This window comes from Penicillium hispanicum (genome assembly GCF_028827665.1).
Source record: "Penicillium hispanicum strain IBT 35686 chromosome Unknown utg000001l_segment0_segment0, whole genome shotgun sequence".
Taxonomy (NCBI): domain Eukaryota; kingdom Fungi; phylum Ascomycota; class Eurotiomycetes; order Eurotiales; family Aspergillaceae; genus Penicillium; species Penicillium hispanicum.
This window is the reverse complement of record NW_026623193.1, coordinates 3,376,229-3,398,069: the sequence shown is the minus strand read 5'-3', so window position 1 is coordinate 3,398,069 and position 21,841 is coordinate 3,376,229. Positions and strand designations below refer to the sequence as shown.

Here is a 21,841-nt window from a genome sequence, read left to right as displayed (position 1 = left end):
CCTGCCTGAGGCACCAACACCCTTGTCCGGAGCTGCGACTCAGCGCTTCCACTGACTTCAATCAACTCATTACTGCTTCTCATTGCAGAGTCGACCATGTTGTACGCCGTCGAATCCAAGAAGCGGAAATTCCACCGTGTCCTTGAATCCATTTCGAAACCCTCCACGAGCGACAATGTGTCCAAGACATCATCGTCATTGACCGCAACGCCTTCGACGGCGCGAGATCGCCTCCCCGCCAACCTCTCCATCAAGAAGGTTCGTTTGAACAGCAGCGAAAATTCAGACCTAGCCTCTGTGCGCAACTCGATTTTGAAAACTCCCCGCTCTACGAACCGAACGGCATCCGCGTCCTCGACCAAGCGACCGACCTTTGCGCCTTGGGATCGCGAATCCTTCCTTGAGCGCCTGGAGACCTTTCGTCGCGTGGACAGATGGACCTCGAAACCATCACCGATAAACGAAGTTCAATGGTCGAAGCGCGGCTGGATTTGTACGGATGTGATGCGAGTAAGCTGCATCAGTGGCTGTGGCGGGTCGGTGGTGGTCAAGCTGCCGGACGAGATCGATGAGCTTGATGGGTTTGATGCGGAGAAAGTTCAGGAGCGGAAGGAAGTCCGTATGTTATGCACTGTCATTCTCGCTCACTGCAATGTTGAACTAATTGATTTCTCGACAGGTGCGGGTCTCGTGGAAAAATATGCGAAGCTCCTTCGAGAAGGACATGGCGAGAACTGTCCGTGGCGAAACAAGGGTTGCGATGGTATGGCTTCTATATTATCCCATGTTTTCCTTTCTGACTTCGCCAAAGCTACAATTCAACATCTTCCATTGGCCAACCCCGAGACGGCCGTAACGAGACTTCACGATCGCTATCTAAATCTGATGAAGATGGGTGATAAGTTACCTGCCGATGATACCATCCAAACTCCCGACGGTTTCGATCTTGATGGAATCATCAATATTCTACCCGAGAGCTGGTTTCAGGAACCTGACACACCCAGGGAAATCACCACAGTGTGCCACGAAAACGAGATCAATGGAAACAATCGGGAAGAAGGCGGGCAGGCAACAGAACGTGTGCCAAAGTCAATCAATCGAGCAGCGCTGTCAATCTCATTCTTTGGATGGGATGCAGTGGCGGATGGTGCTGCTGGTTTGGTTGGGTGCAAGGCTTGCTTCCGTCGCCTCGGTCTTTGGATGTACAAGCCCAAGGAAAACGGAGACGTCACTGTTTACACGTCTCTGGATGTGGCTTCCGAGCACATGGAATACTGCCCGTGGGTTGATAGAATAGCCCAGGCTGGAACAGGCAGCCCGGACGAGAATATGGACAACCTTCGCAGTGGCTGGGAGCTTGTTGCCGAAGCAGTCAAGGTCAAGCATCGCCGGCGTATACGGTCTGGAGCATCTACAGATACCCTTCGGACGGAGCCGAGCATGCATATTGGGCAGGGTACATTCCCTGATGAACCAAACGAGGAGACCAGGAAAACGGCGGACCGTGAGTGGTGGGCGAAGATTCGACGAGTACGACAAGTCCTCACTGCCAAGTCTCCCCGGCGCAAACTGAACGCTCCTTCATGATTAATTCTCTTTCTACTTTGCTTTCATGTTCATACCAGGGGGCTAACGGCGCCCCCCGGACCCCCAGCCGTAGGGGGGATGCACCGTAGAATGTATGCGGAGCGAAGCGCTTAATCCGCGGTTTTTAATGACTATCTTAATCTCTATAGCAGTCGGATTTAGTCATTATTTTAAGTTTACAGTTCGCATAATCGATCGTAGGAAAGATAGTAGTGACTGTATATGATGCTTACAGTCCAGAGACTACTGTATAGGAGTTCCATTCTAGCCCAGCTAATCATTATCTTGATCTACCGAATAACCAGATATGGGGTATTATTGGTATAACGGCGATGTCGAACGAGTAGGTCGTAAAGGGCCTTATGGGCCGTCCTAGCAGCTTCGCCTGTCGCAATATCATTACTATCACCGATCAACTGTAGATGGGTGTAGTATTGGCGTAGTATAACCTATAACTTATAAGCTAGGAGTAGATGGATCTGCTGGTAAACTATCTGTTTATACTGGCAGACGATATATAGGCGTACTGGGGGGCCTAGGACTGATTCGTACCTGATGAAATGTGTAGCGTTGTCTATTGTTATAGCCTAGCTAATGGTTTGGCGCTATAAAATACTATACTAGGCGACGTTCTTGAGGTATACTATATAGGGTAGCTAGTTAGTGAAAAGGAGGGGGTAGGGCTTAATAGGGGGGTTCTTAGCCTTAGTGGTCTTAGCGAATAAGCTATTAGCTACTGAACTTTAATTAGTAGGGGTTATATAAAGAAACTAAGTGATTATTATACTTATAATAGGCTAAGATAGAACTATATAGAGCAGAAGAAGCAGCTATAGTAGTCTTATAAGGGTAGATAGTAAGGTAGAGAGAAGGGTAGATAGTAAGATAAGGTGAGGAGAGAGAGATAGATTTAACTATTAATAATAGCTATTAACTATATACTAGTTTACTTTTATATTATTATTAAGGATACTATAGATTAAAAAGACTTTAATTAAAGAAATAGATACTATTTTAGATTAAAAGAGACCTATTAAATAGGCTATAGATAAACAGTATAGTTATAATAGTTATTAAAGTAAGTTATATAAGGCCTATAAAGGTATAAAGAGCTACTATCTTACCTTAATCTAATATAGCTTTTTATATTACTAACTTACTTTTTTAGAATTATCCTTTATTTATTTAACTTATCCTCACTAATAGTATCTTTAATAGATAGAATCACTTATATATAGGGTAGTACTACCCTAAATCTTATTAGTAGTAATAGTATTATCTATAAACAGAGTACCAATTATAGTTACTATATCCTTAGCTTTAGTAATAATATAGCTAATGATAACAGTGGTATTTTTAACTATAATAATAATAAAGACAGCAAAGGTGATAAAGATAACAGTATAGGCAATAATAATAATAGTATTAGTGGTACTAATAGTAGGGGTAAAGATAGCAGTACTAAAAGCAGTAGATCTAATAATAAATCTACTATAATCCCTACACTATAGAATACTAAAATAAATAAAAATCTCGACTTAGATTATACTATAAATATATAGGCAAAGTATATCTAGAAATTTAACTAGGACTATATAGCTAATATTACTAAAAAGAATAAAAATAATTATAATACAGTTAAGATACTAAAAGGGATAATACTTAAGCAGGAACCATATATAAGAGCTATAGTAAGTATAGATATCTATACTAAAATTAATAAATGTCTAGTTAACCTATAAGCCGCCTTTATATAGATTATAGGTGATATAGTAGATAAAAAATATAAACACTATACTAAAAGATAAGGACCTTAGATTATCTATATTATTACTAAGAGAGAGCTATAGGGCTTATATATAAACTACTATTAAATATTAATAAAGCATTAATATAGCTTCTATAAGTAGTACTATCTAATCTTATCAATTCTAAGACTAATAGAAAGACCTATATAAGTAAGGATAGGCTAGCTAAAGGTATATAAAGTAAAAAGGGAAAAAGTAAATAGAAAGCAATAAGTAATTATAGCTATAGTGGTAGTAGTAGCAGTATTTAGAAGAAGAAATTAATTAGCTATAAAGAGTGTCTATAGTCACTAATAAAAAAGGATAAATACCTAATAGATATATTAGAAAATCTCTTAATAATCACTAATATACTTAGGAATATAATAAAAGATACACTAATAATAATAAAAGGGGTTATCTTAAACCTTAATAAGTATAAATTATACCTAAATAATTTCAAAAAAGATATAATATTACTAGTAAAAGAGCTAATAAATAATACTAAGAGCAATAATAAAGATAATAATAATTATAAATAGGGGTATAGGCTTATTAAGAAGTTAGCTATTAGAATCTAGGAGAGATTAGATTATTAATATTAACTATATAAATAAATTTTAATCTAGCTAATCAGAGGGCTCCTTTATAATCTATAATTTTAATCTACTATAGCCACTTAAAGTGTAGAAAATCCCTTCTATTATATAAAGATAGCAAGACTATATAGCTAATATATATTAGCTATATAGTCTCACTATCCCTAGATCTACCCTACTGATCACTATCTTATACTTCTTTATAATTATAGAAGAGAGAGGGGTGTCTTTTTATATAAGGATCTCAGTGATCTTTAGCTTAAGCTAAGTATATATAGCGATAAATAAGTAAGAGAGAGGTTATAATTCTTTAGTATAAGGGGGTCTAAGGTAAAATTAGGTCTACTAAGCGCCACTATAGGAGAAAATCAGAGGTTAATAAAGCTACTAGATTTAAGATTATTGACTTATATATTCTAGTAGATAATATTAGTAGTTATTAAGCTAGTTATATATAACTAATAAGGTTATAGAGGTATATATCTTATTAAAGGCGAAGTTCTAATAGAATAGGATCCCCTATAATATATAAATATATAAGTCTGCTATATAATAGAGGCCACTTATAAACTGTAGAATACTAATATTAAGAACTGTATAGTTGAGACTAAGCCTTTAGACCTTATAGATAGTTATACTATACACTAAGGTGATTAGGAATTAGGTATAGGAACAGTCTTTACTATTAAACTAGAAGTTATATATAATAGGGAGGATAGGTACTAGCTAATAGCCCTATATATCTTACTGCTAGATTAGGCTAGTATATTTATTAAACTTAATAAATAGTATTTATAGCTGGTTGGCTTTTAGATTATTAGTTATTAAAGGCTAAACTATATTATAAATAGTTACTAAGGACCTATTTATAAGCCTATATTCAGTCTAAATATTCTCTAGGAGTATAATATAAGCACTAATCACAATAAAGAGCTTTTATAAAAGGTTACTAGTATTATCTATTAAGACCTAATTTATATATTAACTACTATTTATAACTAATAGATAAAAGACTAAAGTGCTTAGATCCTAAAGAGATTAGTAATTATAAAGTATAATATTATCCTATTTTAAAAGGATATAGAGCATATTATAGAATTAATAGACCTCTGCTATAAAAAGCACTACTATAATATATATAGCTAATAGCTACTAATTATCTAACTATATCTACTCTATATAAAGATATTCTAGGGTATAGTAAAAAACTATACTCTCCTTATTAGTGCCCTACTACTATATAACAGTATCAAATTTAATTATAATATTAAAAGAATAGTATATATAATAGCTATATAGATCCTTAATTAATATCTAAGAGATATCAGCTAAACAGTAAAGTGGTATCTATAAGACTAGAGGCAGCTAAAAGAAGTTACCTATAAAAATAATATTAAGATTGCTAAAAAAGAGATCTTAACTATATAGGAAGATCTTATAGTAGTATTATTTAATCTAATATAGTATTTAGTGGCTAATCATAGACTTCTTATCAATAATTAGATACTATATACCACTAAAGAGACTCTAAATATTAATCAACTTCACTACTAAAAGAGATATATACTATCCTATTAAAGGCACTAATAACTAAAAAAGACTATACAGTATATATCTAAAGATCCTATAGACAGCTATATTAGTTAATATAGTACAGAGGATTAAAGTTAATATAATACTAGCCTTAGTCACAAAGTCCTATAATATAGTAAAGATAATACTAATAATATATAATTTCCCTATACTAGCCTATCTATCTAAGTTAATTAAGAGCTATTCTAGTAAATTAATTAAAAGAATAATATATAGGAGAGATATAAATAAGTAACCCTATATCTATAGCCACTAAAGATAGTAACTAACAATTAGATTATATAGCTATTACTGCTTCTTATTAAGTAAATCAGGGTAAACAGTTATCATATTTAGTAGATCTACAGAAAAAAGTCGCTTCTATTCTTTCCAGTAATCCAGCAGAAAAACCTTATCTAGATACTAACTAATATATTAATACTAATTATATTCACAGTTAATATCACACTTACTAAAAGTATCTAAATCCTTAATATAAATTATATTATCCTAATATAGAGCCTATACAGTAAATAACTCCTATAAACTAGATAAGTCCTCTTTATCCTTAAGATCTATATCCTTAAATAACTCCTCTAGGATATCCTAGATCACCTTACTATAATAATCTAGCTTATAGGAGTTATAGACCTACTAATAGTAGCTCTAAGCACCTAAAAAACTATTAAATCAAATACTATTAAATTATAGGAGATTAGAGATCTAGTGAAAAGGGTAATAAAGTATCATCTTTATATATACAAAATCCTCCACCTAGTCTATCAATTTATAGATAGGGTGATATCTAATCACCCTCTTCTTTATATAATAGGGCTAATAGGACTAATAATTATAAATATATAGCTAGCAGAGATATATAACACCCTAGATCATAGATAGATAGTAGAGATATTTCTCTTATAATAACCACCTATACTATACACTTACAGAGTTATCATTATTTACTAAGGTAACAATAAATAGGATCACCTACTAATCATTATAATAGCAGTTAATATAGATCACCTTACAACTATCTTACTATAAGAGAAGCTAGAGAAGCATATAGAAGACCTCCTAGGCCAACCAGTTATACTCACCAATAAGACAATTTAGAAACTTAGTTACCACTAAGCAGAGAGGATTTTAGGCATTTAAATAGATAAATATAGCTTATATAAGATCTTAGTAGGACTATATAGCCTATTCTAACTTACTAATATACTTTATAAGATACTCTAATAGCATCTAAGACCTAATATATAGTGCAATATTAATATTAGCCTACTATATTATACTAATAAACAGATTATAGGGATTTAAGAGAGGATAATTCTAGATAAGATATAGATAATAATATATAGATCCTAGAGGTTTTAATAGCTCTAGTTTATTATAGATCTATATTAGAAAGTAGAATTAACACTATAGCTAGCCTATAATATAGCTTTAATAGAGGCAGTAATACTTACTATAAATATAGCACTAAAGATAATTTATTAGATCTAAAAGCTATATAAGAGTATTTTACTATTTATTAAGGGTGTACTATATTACTAAGCATTCTATATAAGCTAAGGGAAGTTAGGATAGTTTAGGGTTTAGTGCTATAATATAAATACCTTAGAACTATATAAATATTTAGTATAGGGCTTATAAAAAGAGTTAATTACTATCTAGTATATCCTTAACCTAGTATATACTATAGCTATAGGTCGATCCCTAGCCCTATCACTTATAATAGCTTTAATAGTCTATAACCTTAAACTTATAATTAAGGACAGTGTCCTTAAATAGGCAATACTAATAGTAGAACTAATATATAACAATATAGGGGTTATTATATAGATTATCTTATATAATCTATATCTATAAAGCTATATTACTAGCCACTTAGTTATTATACTAAAGAAGATAATATATTAGGTTATCCTAATATAGATCTACTATAGAGAGTATAAAGAAGAAATAAGCTAAACCTAACTCTTAAATATAGGTATATAGATCCTAGCAACAACCACTTTAGTAGGGTTAGATACTATAAAGAGTACTACTAAAAAAGATAATTAACTATAGAAAGATATTAGACTTAGGATTAGAACTCTTAAATATTATATAAAGCTTATTAATAGTTAAGTTAAACTAGTTATAGTACTGCTAGATAAAAAAACTAGCTTTTACTAAGATTTAGCACTATATAATTATATTAAAGATAATATACTAAAATTAAGGGTATTAAATAAATTATCTACTCTTATATTTAATTAGATACTTAATATAGTCTATATACTTAACTTTCTAAGATTAAGATATAATAAACTTAGCTATACTATATAAAAAAAGGGTTAGAAAAGCTATTAATAATAGCAGCTTACTACTATTAAATTTAGAAATTAGGGTCTTATAGAAGAAAGATAGTACTATAAATAGTTATAGTTAAAATATATTAGTAGCTATTAGGGCAACTATATTCTATATAGTAATTATCTCCTCCTCTATAGCTAAAAAATCAGATACTATAGTGGCTTCTAGCTTAGTAAAATTATTATTAAATAAGCCTATTTAATTAGATTCTATATTAGATTTATTAACTAAGGATAGCTATATATTAATAACCTATAAAGATAAAAGATGATTAATATATCTATCTTTAAAAAGTTTAGTAACTATAGTAAAGGAAATCTTTAACTAACAGTATCTAGGGTGATTCTAATAAAAAAAGCTAAGTTAGTAAATAATTACTTTATAGTATATTTAATAATCCTAGATAAACTAGTAATATAAAACTAATATTTAGTTAGTATTAGATAGTTATAGAATAACTATTTTAATATCCTAAGGGAGTAAAAGAAGCTAATTATAAATATAGCTAATATTATATAGGAAGTGTATAATATAACTATAATAGTAATACTACTAACTTTATATTAGCTTAACCTTAATAAAAATATATATATAGCTGATTAATATCTCTTCTACTTATATAAGTTCTAAAAAGTTTAATATAGGATCTAGCTATATATAGTTTAATAGCCTAAAAAAGAAGATATCTTAGCCTTAGTCTTTCTTAATATAGTATTAATAAATACTATTATAGTTTAGATATATACTAAACTAATACTTATAGTAGTAGCTATAGGTCTATAGCTAATACTTTTAGAGTTTAGTGTGGAAGTCCTATAATAGAGACTACTCTGTTTTAGTTAGTGCTAGTTAATCTAATAGGCTATTAGAAGTAAAGACTGTATATAAAATAAAGGGGAGGATACTATTTTAGGGAACTAGTAGAAGGTTTAATATATAATTACTATAAAAAGGCGTAGAAGAAGATTTAACTATACACTAAATAGATAAGGCTAGTAGTAGAGAAGATTTAATTATACACTATATAGATAGAGTAAATAGGTCTACTGATTCTATATAAGATATTAACCTAATATAAAAAAGAGATATAGAGTAAGATTAAGATAATAAAAAGAATCCTTCTATAAGAGGATTATCTAAAAATAACTATAGCTATATTAACTATAATAGGTTTAATATTAAAGATAGTTATTCTTAGCACTACTATTATAGATAGTATTTATACTATATATCTAACTATTTTTTATAAGCCTTAGCTAATATAGGGTTATTAGAGCTATAGAGACTATAATATTACTAATTAAGACTAGCCTATTATTATCTTAAGGTAACTATCAGCTATATATATTAAGGGATATAGTTTATTTTAGGAAGAGGAGGAGATAAAGACTAGAGCTATAATCTATAAATATATAACTTATAGCTAGTATATTTATAGCTAGTATATTATTAATTTAGCTCTACTAGGTTTTTAAAAGAGCAGAATTTATAAAAAGGCTTAAACTAGTAATAGTAAATATAGATCTAATATAGAGAAAGTAGTTAATTAATAACTACTATAGACTACTATATTTAAGGATAATATAGTATTAATTAGATAGCTATATTTATTCACTTCTAGGATAAAGCCTATTATAGTTAGAATAAACACTATAGACGCAATTTAATAGATAAATAAACCTATTAAGAATAACCTACTATATAGTATTAGAGACAGTACTATATAACCTTTAAGCTATAGAGAGCTCTAAACTAGCTAGATAATTAAGCAATATAGCATCCTAGGTATTTATAAAGGTTAGTTATATTAGCTATAATCAAAAGGATAGCTGTAAAAAGGTAAAGAGAGAGAGAGAGGTAAAAAGAGGGAAGATAGGAGAATATTAACTATATAGTAATCTTAACCCTAGGATATAGCCCTATATTAATACCCAGAATAGATAGGGATAGCTAAAAAGGGTAAAGTGCGTAGATATATAGCTATAATAGAATAGATAAGATAGGTAAGCTACTATAGGGGCTAGTAGGCCAGTAAGACGCGTTATAGGGGCCTAACCACTAAGCTATATAGCTAATCAATAGGGCCAACTATAATAGGCAGAATTGCTATATCCACCGCCTATAGGAGCCAATTATAGCCTATTTTTCTGCCAGTAGGAGCTAATCAGGGGCCGTTTAGGTAGGTGCCTTAGTGGCCTAAATGATTTCTGCTACTATTGGGGGGTATAGCCAATAATAGAAAAGGGGGCTAAAAAGACTAAATAGGGGATAACCTATCTGTGAACCAATTAAACGCGTGATAGATATGGGCCGAGGACTGTAAACAGCCAATCTATAGTCCTACAGCTGCGGGGGTGCCCCCGTAAACAGCCAATTAGACGCGTAGCAAACAAAGTTAGGTGACTGTGACAGGCAGAATTGCTACATCCACCGCCCTGTATCTGGCCAATCAGGGGCGGGGATTCTTTTAGCCTGAAAATTAGACGTATCTGGCACTTTTCCAGAGATGTAGTATGCTCCGCTTCGCTCCGCAATTAATTCCATTGCGTGTTTCATGGCATTTTCTACCCTGGCGTGGAGTTCAGAGGCAGGGCATGCATACCAAAGGTACTCGGTTTTATATTAATTGTGGTTCCGACATCGTGCCATCAAATATAGCTCATTTGCATTTCACTATCACCAGCATAGCACCGCCTTCGCTGGAACAAATATATATTCAGTGATTGAGAGACATAAAAGCTCCTGGGCTACCCGAAACCATTTATATGGAGATCAAAACATGCGCTACTCAGCCATCCAGGCGATGTCTTAATCGACTCCGACTACCTACCGCAAGTCTGCGACGTGAACGGCTTCCCATCACTTCAATCTACAAACTATCTCCATGGACCAAATCAGCCTTCCTGTCCGAGCGGTTTCCTGACCTGCCAACCATCCTCACATGCTCTCTGTCTCGCTCTCTAAAGTCACCTTGACTGGCCACCTTACCTGGTCAGCGGATTCTGTTTGATATCAACTCGCTGACTCTTTTGCTCGCTCACTATCTCTATCTCTTACATACGTCGAACTACCATTTACCTTCTTATATCGCTTCTCACAGTCCACACACCACTCCTGTCTCAATCAAATCCTCAACCACTGGCAAGAACCCTATGAGGGATCTCTTTATTCTCCCATCCCACTGATCTACATATCCAACTCTACGTCTTGGTTTCTGTTCATCACTGCCTTTTGACCTTCCCAGAAAGAAGTGAGTGTGCTTCCTCGAATAATCCCAAATCTGAGTAGGTTCTAACTATTTTAGCATTTTCGCCCTTGAGAGCAGAGATCTCTCTCGGGATTATCTCCAGAACCAATCTTCCGAACTCTACAAGTTCTACCAAATCGCCACATCTTTCACTTTTTCGAAGCTGTGGCATTCAGCGCGTGTGCTGGATTACCATCCTTCCATAATGGCCTCCCACATTGTGGACCACAACCAAGAGTCAGATACCGCTGTCATACCCTGCTCTGTTTCTCCACTTTTGGAGAATAGCACTGTTACCATGATTCCGAACAGTACAGATGGCAATCACGGAAAGTCTGTCTCTCCTATCCCCGAGAATCATGATGCTATTGCACAGGTAGCAAGCACTGCAGAGGAAATTAAAACGGATGAAAGCCACAAGAGTCAGCCACGCTCTGAATCCCCAATGGACAAAACCAACACATTCCCTTTCGTTGATACAGATCAACTCTTGATATCTAGCAGTGAACCAAAGGCCATTCTCACTTGCCAATTGGCTTGTGAGAACACATTGAGATCTGCTTCTCCTCAGTCAGCACCTGTCGAACCGAATGCCCATGGAATGCCCGGGCAGAATCCACCACAGGCCTTGGAACTTCAGTCTAACACTGGCCTACCTTCTATCGGTGATGCTCACTCCGAGAATACCAAGGTAGCCACCGAAAACTCCAGCAGTGAAGTTCCGAAGCAAAGCCAGGTCGAGACCGTTGCAGAGAATACTACCGGCACCAAGTCCTCCAAGCCCAGGTCCGGTCCCTCCACCGGTAAAGCCAAGGATCAGATTAAGCGCGCATCCTTTGACAAGCCTGAGAACCTCCCTGATGAGGACGCAGAGCTGACGGACGATCAAATCACCAAGCTGTTGTCCCAATCTCGCGTGGTGCGTTCGAAATACAAGACGTATTTTGGGGCGCATGGTACTCTTCGCAGGCCATGGTTCAAGCTCATCTTCCAGAAACGCCCCAATGGCGAGCTGGTTCATGAGGAGCCTATTATACGATCCAATGTGCCAAAGTGGAAGGAGAGGCTCCAGCAATTTAATATAGAGACTGAAATCTCGAACGAAATAGCACGCCGACAGAGCTTAACATCCCCTTCATCTAAACGAACTGCGAGCGAAGATGAAGATTTTCAGGACAACCGGACGCAGGGGAGTAAGAAGCCTAAGAGAAGAAAGGCAGCAGCTAGCAAGCCAAATGACTACACTCAAGAGGTCCCTTTACCTACTCAGCCTACTCAGCCTACTCAGCCTACTCAGCCTGTCCAGCCTGTTCAGCCTGCTCAACCTACTCACCTAACTCACCCTACAAATCGCCCCTTCAGCCCTCTTTTCGTTCCTTCTTCGAATCCTCCTCCAATTTCTATGCCTACTTCGGACCTCAATACCATATACGCTCCTCGTCCGACACTCGCGCACGGTTACACCACAATCCCCGAGCCATATCATTACACTATCCCCCGACTGCCACGTATCACACTGGAGCGTGCCCCCAGAATCAACCAGACGGCCCAGGTGGCTTCGAACCAATACAGTGACCCCAGTCTCTCCGACTTGCGACGCCACTTTGATAATGATCTCTGCCACTACATCAGACAGTACCAGAAGGGTGATATTAATCTTCTGCAGCTGGATGATCTCACTGGATTCCTTAAATGGATTGACGGTCAAGCTCATAATCTGAACCATGAACTTGTGAAGTTTGCTATTTCGGAAAAGAAAGACTATCAAGGGATTCTGATTAACGTTGCCATGCAACTTTTGCGCCTTCGCGCCGCTTGTCTGAATCTGCAAGAGGCAATCAAGAAGGAGAAGGATGTTGCAGACAAGACAGGAAGTGAGAATGAGAAGCAGGCTAGACAGTATCTGGTCCAGGAATGCTTGGGTGACAATGAAAATGCGCAGACGAGGAAGGAGATAGCGAAAAAGACGGACCAGGAGGTGACTATGGAGGAATAAGCACGATGGGGTCTTTCAGAAGCAGTATACACAGAAAAATAGATAGAGATTTGATGGGTGGATTTACCAATATCTTTGTGCTTTTTAAGGCTGCTCTGCACTTTTTGATCATTATCTTGCGTTCAGTTCCAAATTTAGGCATTCTTTTATTTGCTCTGCTCGGTGGTCTTATTAGGGCCAAACACGCGGGAAATGCGATTGAGTTCCAGATAGTCTGATATTATAGAGTGCTGAGATAATATGACCGCGTTGAGCATTCATTTGAAATCACTATGGACAAGATAATATCTGGTACGTAGGTCTTTCCTAGTTGGAATGTTAATATACCTTGCGTGGGTGACGATCTGCGGTTTATTACCCATAGCTACCGTCTGATTTGAAGATTGATGGAGTGAATAACACACGGTGGCTTGTCTCGAAGACTTCAGAAATATTACTATCAAGTCCACGAAGCTAGGACGGTCTTATACGGATTATCTGATGGCAGTGTTTCAATAATGACGCTGTCTAGTGAGCATTTGGTACCACATGAGTATTTTCTCAATCGTGAATTGCGATGACTTGAATAGTATACACGGCTCTTAAAGTAATCTCACACCCACTTGGTTTAGTTATTGCCTCTCGCGATGATATGGACCAAGTGGTGATAGTATACAGTATTCGATTAGTTGTAGATCATGATTGGTTGAATCCCCTGCGGCGGCGACCCACCACTCAGCGGAGCTTCCTTCGACTCTGCCAAGCTTCATATCTCATCGGATCAAACCTGGATCAGACGAGCCGCCTGAGTCTAACCTCTTGCTCCTGGATCGCCTATATCACTTTGCTGATTCACTGACCACGGGTTTCACCAACTCTCTGAACCACTCACTCGGCGCAATCGCGAATCTAAGACAATCTTCCATCCCTCTCCCACAAACCTCCTGCGACAGTCTTCTGCACGAGATGGAGCCTTCGTCTGACTCGGCAGCAGCCCCGCCACCTGCTTCGGCATCAAGACTGGATACCAATAAAAATGGCGCTTCTGCCTCACCCGGCCCTGCGGCGGATCTAATTGGAACCGCCAGCGAAAAGAAGCTCGGCGAGAATGGAGATCAATATTCGGCCGCCGAGAGACAACAGAACGCGAGCGGATCTTCTTTCAAGCGCAAGCGGGTCCAGGAGCGACATCAGGTCCGAAAGCTCGGCCGGGCACCCCCTTCGTCGGTCTTCTCACGGCGAGACCGTTCCCGCAGTCCCAGCAATGCTACTCCCCGTGATGACCACTCCCGACGATCACGATCCCCCCTGCAGCCTCGCTCACCCCCGCCCGAAGAACAACCGCGCCAACGGAAGCGACCCGGCGGCGGATCGCGCATGGGTATTGTGAATAGTGAGACGCTCCGGCGGAGGCAAGAAGAGCGCGAACGGGCACAGGAGGAGGATGCGATACGCACGTCTCGGGACCGCGGCGTGTCGGATGTTGTCCGGCAGCACTACAATGCGGTCCCCGAACGCGGCCGCGAGTGGCGAAAGACGGAGAGCAAAATCAAGGGGCTACGAAGCTTCAACAATTGGGTTAAGAGTACGTTGATTCAGAAGTTCTCACCCGACGAGGAGTTTGTGGCCCGCTTCAATGATACGAAGGATTGGGCCGACGACAGCATGGGGCCCCCGCCTGTGGAAGATAAGCGATTGTTGGTGTTGGACTTGGGATGCGGCAAGGGTGGTGATCTAGGCAAGTGGCAGCTGGCTCCGCAGGCGGTGGATCTCTACGTTGGACTTGACCCGGCCAATATCTCGATTGAACAGGCGCGGGATCGCTACAACACTATGCGGTCAGGGCGTGGCCAACGCGGCCGCCGCCCGCCGCAGCCATTGTTCCATGGCGAATTCTTCCCGAAGGATTGCTTTGGCGAGTCGCTGGGGGATATTCGCATCATCCAGGAGGTTGGATTCGACGCGAATGCTGGACCGGGCGGTTCCCTCATGAGTGCGCGGTGGGGTGCGGGTGGTGGCTTCGACGTTGTCACCTCGATGTTCGCTATTCACTATGCCTTCGAAAGCGAGGAGAAGACCCGCCAAATGCTCAGCAACGTTGCTGGATCTCTGAAAAAGGGCGGTCGATTCATTGGTGTCTGCCCCAACTCCGATATGATCACCAGCCGTGTGAGCGCGTTCCACCAGAAGCGCAAAGAGCAGGACGCTGCCAAAGCGGCGGAGCCAGAGGGCCCCGAGGATGGCGAAGTCGAGGAGGACGAAAGGGCAGAATGGGGCAATGAGATATATCGCGTCCGTTTCCCCGGTCCCACTCCTGAAAATGGTGTCTTCCGCCCGCCCTTTGGATGGCGGTATACCTACTTCATGCGGGAGGCTGTCGAGGAGGTCCCCGAATACGTTGTGCCTTGGGAAGCGTTTCGAGCGTGAGTATTTCACATTGCTGTTCTTAACATACCCTTTCATCTCTAACCCACTTTTGTAGATTGACCGAAGACTACAACCTGGAGCTCCAGTATCGCAAGCCTTTCTTGGACATCTGGGAGGACGAGAAGAACGATCGGGAGTTGGGACCACTCAGTGAACGCATGGGCGTCCGGGATCGGGTGACTGGTGCGCTGAGCATGACCGAAGAAGAGAAGGATGCTGTCAGTAAGTGTAATGTCACATTCTCAGACGCCGTTCAGCTGCTGATCTACATAGGCTTTTACCATGCCTTCTGCTTCTACAAGGTTTGAAGTGGCAGGAAGTTTCGGATTTCCAAAAGGCTTACATAAAATTCACGTATCTGATACCATATGTATCTCTCAAGAGAAATGATAGACATTGGACAATTCAAGACTGGTGGGATCGCCGTCTCTCAGTGCATCCGTACTGGAAGTAAATAGTTGCGATAAGCTTATCGCCGCCACTGTAACCCGAATCGGACTAGCGTGGGCGCGACGCGTTAGGATTTCGGTCGTCTCGAGCGCTTTGTCTAGCAACAAATCGTCATAAGAGTCTTGCTTGCAACTCCAACCCTGTCTTCGCGACCGAAACGACGACTTGTTCTTTTACTCTGGCAGCTGGAACCTCACTTGGCTCTTCACCCCTCAGAATGCTCTCTGCGACCCCAGCGCGACAGCGTTCGTCGCTGCCTCAATCTCGCCCGCCAGCGAGCGCACGCGGGCGAAGCACTCCACGAACCACATCAGCCCCCGATTTGCCAGAGTACCAGCCACCCGAAGCACCTCTCACCGCAGACAGCCAGCGCCAACTTGCCAATCTCCGGCAATCACGTCAATTCCGCAGTTTGCAGCTACACCTGCAACAGGCCGTGGACAAGCTCAGAGATTCCGCGGGTGACATGAATGAGCGTCTGATCGATGCGCGAGTCCGATACGAGAAACTCAAAGATCGGCAACGCAATGGCGACGAGGAAGACGGGGATGAGCAAGACGCAGAAAATGAAGAGTACCAGCGACTGGCCGAGACAGAACGGAAAGTTGACGCCGTTACCGGGCGGATGGAGGAGAAGGTGCGGCAGATGATCGATTCGGAGACTCGTTTACAGGGTTTGGCCGAGGCGATGTCGAATATCGAGAAGGAGGAAGGCGAGGCGCAGGCGGCTGGGCTGGGCACGCGACAGACGCGAGGGCAACGGCAGCGACAGCGACGGAACAGGGATGGTGAGGATGAAGATGACGGGGACCATGAAGATGATGCAGATTACGAGGGCACGCCCGAACGGGAAGCTCGACAGCGCAATGCGCAGAACCCGCCCAGTCAGAGACTCGTAGACATCCTGCGGCAAGACACTGAGAAGTGGAATGGATTGTCTTTGACAGAGAGGTATGTGGAGCGTCGCTTTTACGTGCCCTGCTTCTTGCCAGGGTTTGCTGACCATCGGCCATGCAGGTACGCGGGTCATAATTCCTACATTGGCTTCTACCGCACTGTGCATGACTCCAAATTCCCCGGCGATAAGCGCCCGCCGCTGCCACACTCCTCGACGTGGTTCGCGCATTTGGAAGATACCAATGTCCAGCGCGCCGGCCAGAGTTCAGCGAGCGGTGCTTCTCGCCCGCAAGGTCGCCAGACTCGCCATCGTCGGCAGCCTTCGCCCGCAGGTTCAGACGACATTGCCATCGAGCGGGAGCGTATCTCGCTCAATTGCCCGCTTACCTTGCTCCCGTACCGCGAGCCCATGACCAGCACCAAGTGCCCGCACAGCTTCGAACGCGAGGCGATTCAGGATATGATTTCCCAGAGCTCCTTCTTGATCCACGCTCCGGGGGGTGGACGCGGACGGCGCATTCGCGCAGTCAAATGCCCCGTATGCTCGATTCCGCTTACCGCGGACGACCTGCGCCCAGACCCCGTTCTGCACCGTCGGGTGCGCCGAGCACAGGAACTGGAGGCGCTGGAAGCAGAGGAAGAAGAAGAATCAGGCCGATCAGGCGCGCGGCCAGACCGGGTGATGCTGGCAAGCGATGCAGTCGATGGGGACGATGCCATGGATGTAGATACGGACGCTGAGTCAGATATGGCGCGCGTGAAGTCTGAGCCCGTCCACATCAAAAGCGAACGTGGACGAGGTAATGCTACGACTGATAGTGACGAGGACGACGATGAAGAGACAGGCGAGGGCTCAGACTCGGATGCCGAAGAAGAGGGAGCGAGTAGCGCGGTGTGAGGTGGTGATAAGAGAGTCGGGAGATAAAAAATGGATGCGCGCTGAATGGTGGAGATAAGGCCGGGGCTGATGGCACAGCTCCATATCAACATACATAATGTGGACTCTTCTGTACATGAGCCTGCAATGTGTCCTTCTCGCATGACAGTTCTCCTACCGGCACGGTTGCATGGTGCATGGGTGCTAAGTATAGCGTGCCCGCCGTGTTCCATAGCGGGCTGCCATCTGCCATCCCAGTGTCTCATATCTGAACGATCATCGGTTACTATATGTGGGCGTTGGGAGATTCCCGATAGCGCTAGACCGGCCGCTAAGCCCCCGATTCGCAGTCATTTGAAATCCCCCACATCGTCTCGCCTCGCCTTTGAGATGCTGCCCAGCTGCTTTTGGTGCATTCGGTGCCCCCTAATCCTCCATCCGCTATTTATCCCACCCCTAATTCCCCCCCTGATCTTCTCCCCTGTGGACGTAGTTCGCCAAGTAGGACCTATACAATCAAGAAGCGTCACAAACGGCCATCCAATTCATCAAGAGAAATACCACTTCGTTTAGTCCATCACGCGACTCCTATTGGATCCTCGGGGTGTAACTCTGCTATCAAAGCGGGCGCCGAGGCGTAGACCCAATCATGCTGCTCCCCGCAAACCAGACTGGATTGAGCTGAGGCCGTTCGGGGGCCTGATGTTACCTTGCCTCGTGGTGGTATTGGTTTGGTTGTTGCCGTTGCTGGGGTGCTTTTTTTTTTTTCTTTTCTTTTCTTTTGGGCTTGACAGCTCGAGCTAGCTCTCACTTCAAATTAACTCCTCTCTCCTTCCTTTCCTCCCTCTTCCTTCCCCATCCCACACCCCTCTGCTCGCATCCACTACGCTTACCTCTACTGCCTCTGGTTACCTGCTTCGTGCAATCGCCATGGCGGAGACTGAGCCAAAAACTGCCCGCGTCGGCACCGAGAACACCGTCTCCACCCCCGAATATCGCGACTCGGTCACCGATGTCCCTCGTCCACCCGGATGGATGTACAAATCGTTCCGCGTGGGGAAATGGTCCACCCCCTGGTACGCTTCCCCACGCTTCCAGCTAGGCCTCGTCGCATTCGTCTGCTTCATGTGTCCCGGCATGTTCAATGCGCTCTCAGGTTTGGGTGGCGGCGGTAAGACGGACGCCAGTCTCGCCGATAAGATGGTATGCGCCTCACATCCCCCCTCCCACGTGCGCATTGCGCACGATGATCTGCTAGATCGTGTGGGGTCTGTCTGCTGACTTGTTTCTGTAGAATATTGCCCTCTACAGTACCTTCGCCGTGGTCGGCTTCTTCGCCGGAACGATCGTCAATCGTATTGGCGTGCGTCTCGCGCTTTCCTTTGGTGGTATCGGATACTGCATCTACACGATCAGCTTGCTTGTTTCGGAACATGCGAGTGTGGGCGGCTTCAACATCTTTGCCGGTGCTTTCCTGGGTATCTGCGCGGGTATGCTATGGGCTGCGCAGGGTGCCATTATGATGTCCTACCCCATTGAACAGCGCAAGGGTCGATACTGGGCTTGGTTCTGGGGTGTCTTTAACGTTGGTGCGTGCATTGGCGCTCTGGTAGGATTTATTCCCCATCCCCCTCCGCATTCGACCTTAGAAGGCCTTCTAGGTGAGCACTAGATCACAAAGGTAGCTCGCTAACGTGTGATTCTATCTAGATCCCACTTGGTCAGAACATTCATGTCACCGAGAACAAGAACGTTAGCGACGGCACCTACATCGCCTTCATCGTGCTTATGGCCTTTGGCGCAGTCCTCGCCCTATTCATCTCTGATGCTGACAAAATCGTTCGCGAGGACGGTTCGCGCGTCATTCTGATGAAGCATCCAAGCTGGAAGACCGAGGCCATCGGCCTCTGGGAGACACTCCGTGGCGATCCCTGGATCGTTCTTCTTTTCCCCATGTTTTGGTCGTCCAACTGGTTCTACATCTACCAACAGAATGGCATCAACGGCGCCTATTTCGACACCCGGACTAAGTCCCTGAACAACTTCTTGTACTGGTTTGCCCAGATCGTCGCAGCCACGTTTATCGGCCCGCTGCTTGACATCAAAGGCCTCCGACGCAGTACTCGTGCCCGCTGTGCCCTCGTTAGCCTGTTCATTCTGACCATGGCCATCTGGGGAGGTGGCTACGCATGGCAGAAAAGGTACGACCGTGGTGATATCTCCACAGAGGCGATCAACGAGCACAAGTTCACTCCCTGGGACTGGAAAACATCCGGCTACGTTGGCCCAATGTTTCTCTACTTCTTCTACGGAATGTACGATGCCATCTGGCAGGGAACCGTCTACTGGTAAGATCCGCCCCCCTCCCACCACACCCGTCAACCCCCCGAATCCTTTCTGTTGTAGTTACACTATTCATGTGACCAAGCCCATCCGCTAATCTCACCCCCCTCCAGGTTCATGGGTTCTCTCGGTAACTCCGGCCGCAAGCTCGCCAACCTGGCTGGCTTCTACAAGGGCCTTCAATCTGCCGGTTCCGCCGTGATGTGGAGTCTGGACCTTAACAAACTTTCCTTCATGTCAGAGTTCGCCTCGAACTGGGGTCTTCTCTGCGGTTCCCTGCTTGTTGCTGCCCCCGTTGTCTTCCTGCGCATCAAGGACACCGTCCCCGTGGAGGAGGACCTGCAATTCGTTGACGAGAGCCTTGAGGATGTGTTGCCGCCCGGTGCAATTGAGCCTAAGCGCGAGGGCCAGTCAACCATTTGAGATGTCTCTCTCCCTTTCCTTTTATCAACACACATAATCGGGATACGTGAGCCCAATTTACGGTTGTCTTGCTTGCTTTTTTCCCTGCGTTTGGGGGCGTTCTTGTGGTTTCCTTTTGCTGTTTTTTTTATTTTTTTTTGTCCCATTTCCACTCTTACGGGCTGGTGATGCGTGATACGAATGGGTTCTACGGGTTATTTTTTCGAGGGCTTTCTCTCTCCCCGGTTTTTCTAATCACGAGATGCATATCGTTACCATGACACATTTGATGAATGGAAAAGCGATCATGAAACGAATTGGATGTAGCAATGCGCACGACCACACTCTGATTCCCTGGTGTAGGCACTCCTCGACCGGATATAACCAGGTCCGCATTGACAAGTACTATGCCCTCGGGAGTGAACATTTGCGATGTGTCATGTACGCGTACTAAATTCAGGATACTCTCCTTTTCAGTGGAGGATGAACGGCGCCCGCCAAGCCTCGCGGTCCATCTTTATCTCTGTACAAGAGTTTCAGGCTTGGAGATTTGAAATACCGTATGACAGTGGCACCCTGCAGCGCTACGGTGATACGAAGTGTTAGCCATGACGGGTCAAGCGGAGGCGTGTTGTGTTTGCGCCGGAGCTGCCGAGGTATCTAGAGAAATCACGGCCCCAAGGAGCAGCTTTTAGGATGAGATAATCTTAGATCTTCGATGTCCCTTTGGCTATGCGGCTATGCGGACATCCTCGTGCTCCAAGAGACATGCGGAGTGAAGGGAATACCAAACCAAGATATATCTAGTTTTCGTTCAATACGCTCTGCTCCTGACCATGCGACCTTGAATGGTCTTGAATGTACTTTACTGTGTTGCTACGAAGAAATTTATTACCTAGATAGGACGACTTGGTTATAATACCTAGCTGTGGACAGACATGTTCTATAGTTATACGGTAGCCATGTACGCGTGTTGTAGACGGGGAGATGTATATCTGGTATGAGGGGTTACTGATAATTTATTGAGGATTAATACTATACAGTATCAAAAGAAAACGCAGCGTTCATTATGAATCGCTTCCATTGACTTTCACTTTCATGATTCTCTTTCGTCATTCTTCTGGATCTAACGCTGGATGATCCTACTCCGCCTCGTTCTGGGAGAGACTGTCTTCTCGAAGATCTCGAGGATCGTGGAAGCATATTAGGAATAAGGGCTCTGATGTGTAGTGGTGATTGATAATCGGTACATGTAACCTTCTCTACATCGTTAAGCCATAGATAAGCAGGCAGTGTCTGCACCACCGACACAAA

General features: G+C 42.4%; 5 protein-coding genes across 5 annotated transcripts; all 5 read left to right on the top strand.

The window, feature by feature from the left end:
• Window positions 1–96: 96 nt before the first annotated feature.
• Window positions 97–1,587, top strand: N7459_001302 (uncharacterized protein; the record flags this gene model as incomplete). Its single annotated transcript, XM_056940487.1, has 3 exons — window positions 97–619; window positions 680–763; window positions 812–1,587. The coding sequence occupies 3 exons, from the start codon at window positions 97–99 to the stop codon at window positions 1,585–1,587; spliced, it is 1,383 nt and encodes a 460-aa protein (XP_056804767.1).
• Window positions 1,588–11,361: 9,774 nt separating this feature from the next.
• On the top strand, window positions 11,362–13,152 carry N7459_001301 (uncharacterized protein; the record flags this gene model as incomplete). The annotated part of the gene is made up of 1 exon (XM_056940486.1): window positions 11,362–13,152. One exon carries the CDS (start codon window positions 11,362–11,364, stop codon window positions 13,150–13,152), a length of 1,791 nt encoding a protein of 596 aa, XP_056804766.1.
• Window positions 13,153–14,097: 945 nt separating this feature from the next.
• On the top strand, window positions 14,098–15,866 carry abd1 (mRNA (guanine-N7)-methyltransferase; the record flags this gene model as incomplete). The annotated part of the gene is made up of 2 exons (XM_056940485.1): window positions 14,098–15,554; window positions 15,614–15,866. The coding sequence occupies 2 exons, from the start codon at window positions 14,098–14,100 to the stop codon at window positions 15,864–15,866; spliced, it is 1,710 nt and encodes a 569-aa protein (XP_056804765.1).
• A 359-nt stretch (window positions 15,867–16,225) lies between these two features.
• Window positions 16,226–17,803, top strand: N7459_001299 (SUMO ligase MMS21; the record flags this gene model as incomplete). The annotated part of the gene is made up of 1 exon (XM_056940484.1): window positions 16,226–17,803. One exon carries the CDS (start codon window positions 16,226–16,228, stop codon window positions 17,801–17,803), a length of 1,578 nt encoding a protein of 525 aa, XP_056804764.1.
• A 909-nt stretch (window positions 17,804–18,712) lies between these two features.
• Window positions 18,713–20,548, top strand: N7459_001298 (DUF895 domain membrane protein; the record flags this gene model as incomplete). The annotated part of the gene is made up of 4 exons (XM_056940483.1): window positions 18,713–18,985; window positions 19,077–19,391; window positions 19,493–20,130; window positions 20,239–20,548. The coding sequence occupies 4 exons, from the start codon at window positions 18,713–18,715 to the stop codon at window positions 20,546–20,548; spliced, it is 1,536 nt and encodes a 511-aa protein (XP_056804763.1).
• Between the last annotated feature and the right edge of the window lie 1,293 nt (window positions 20,549–21,841).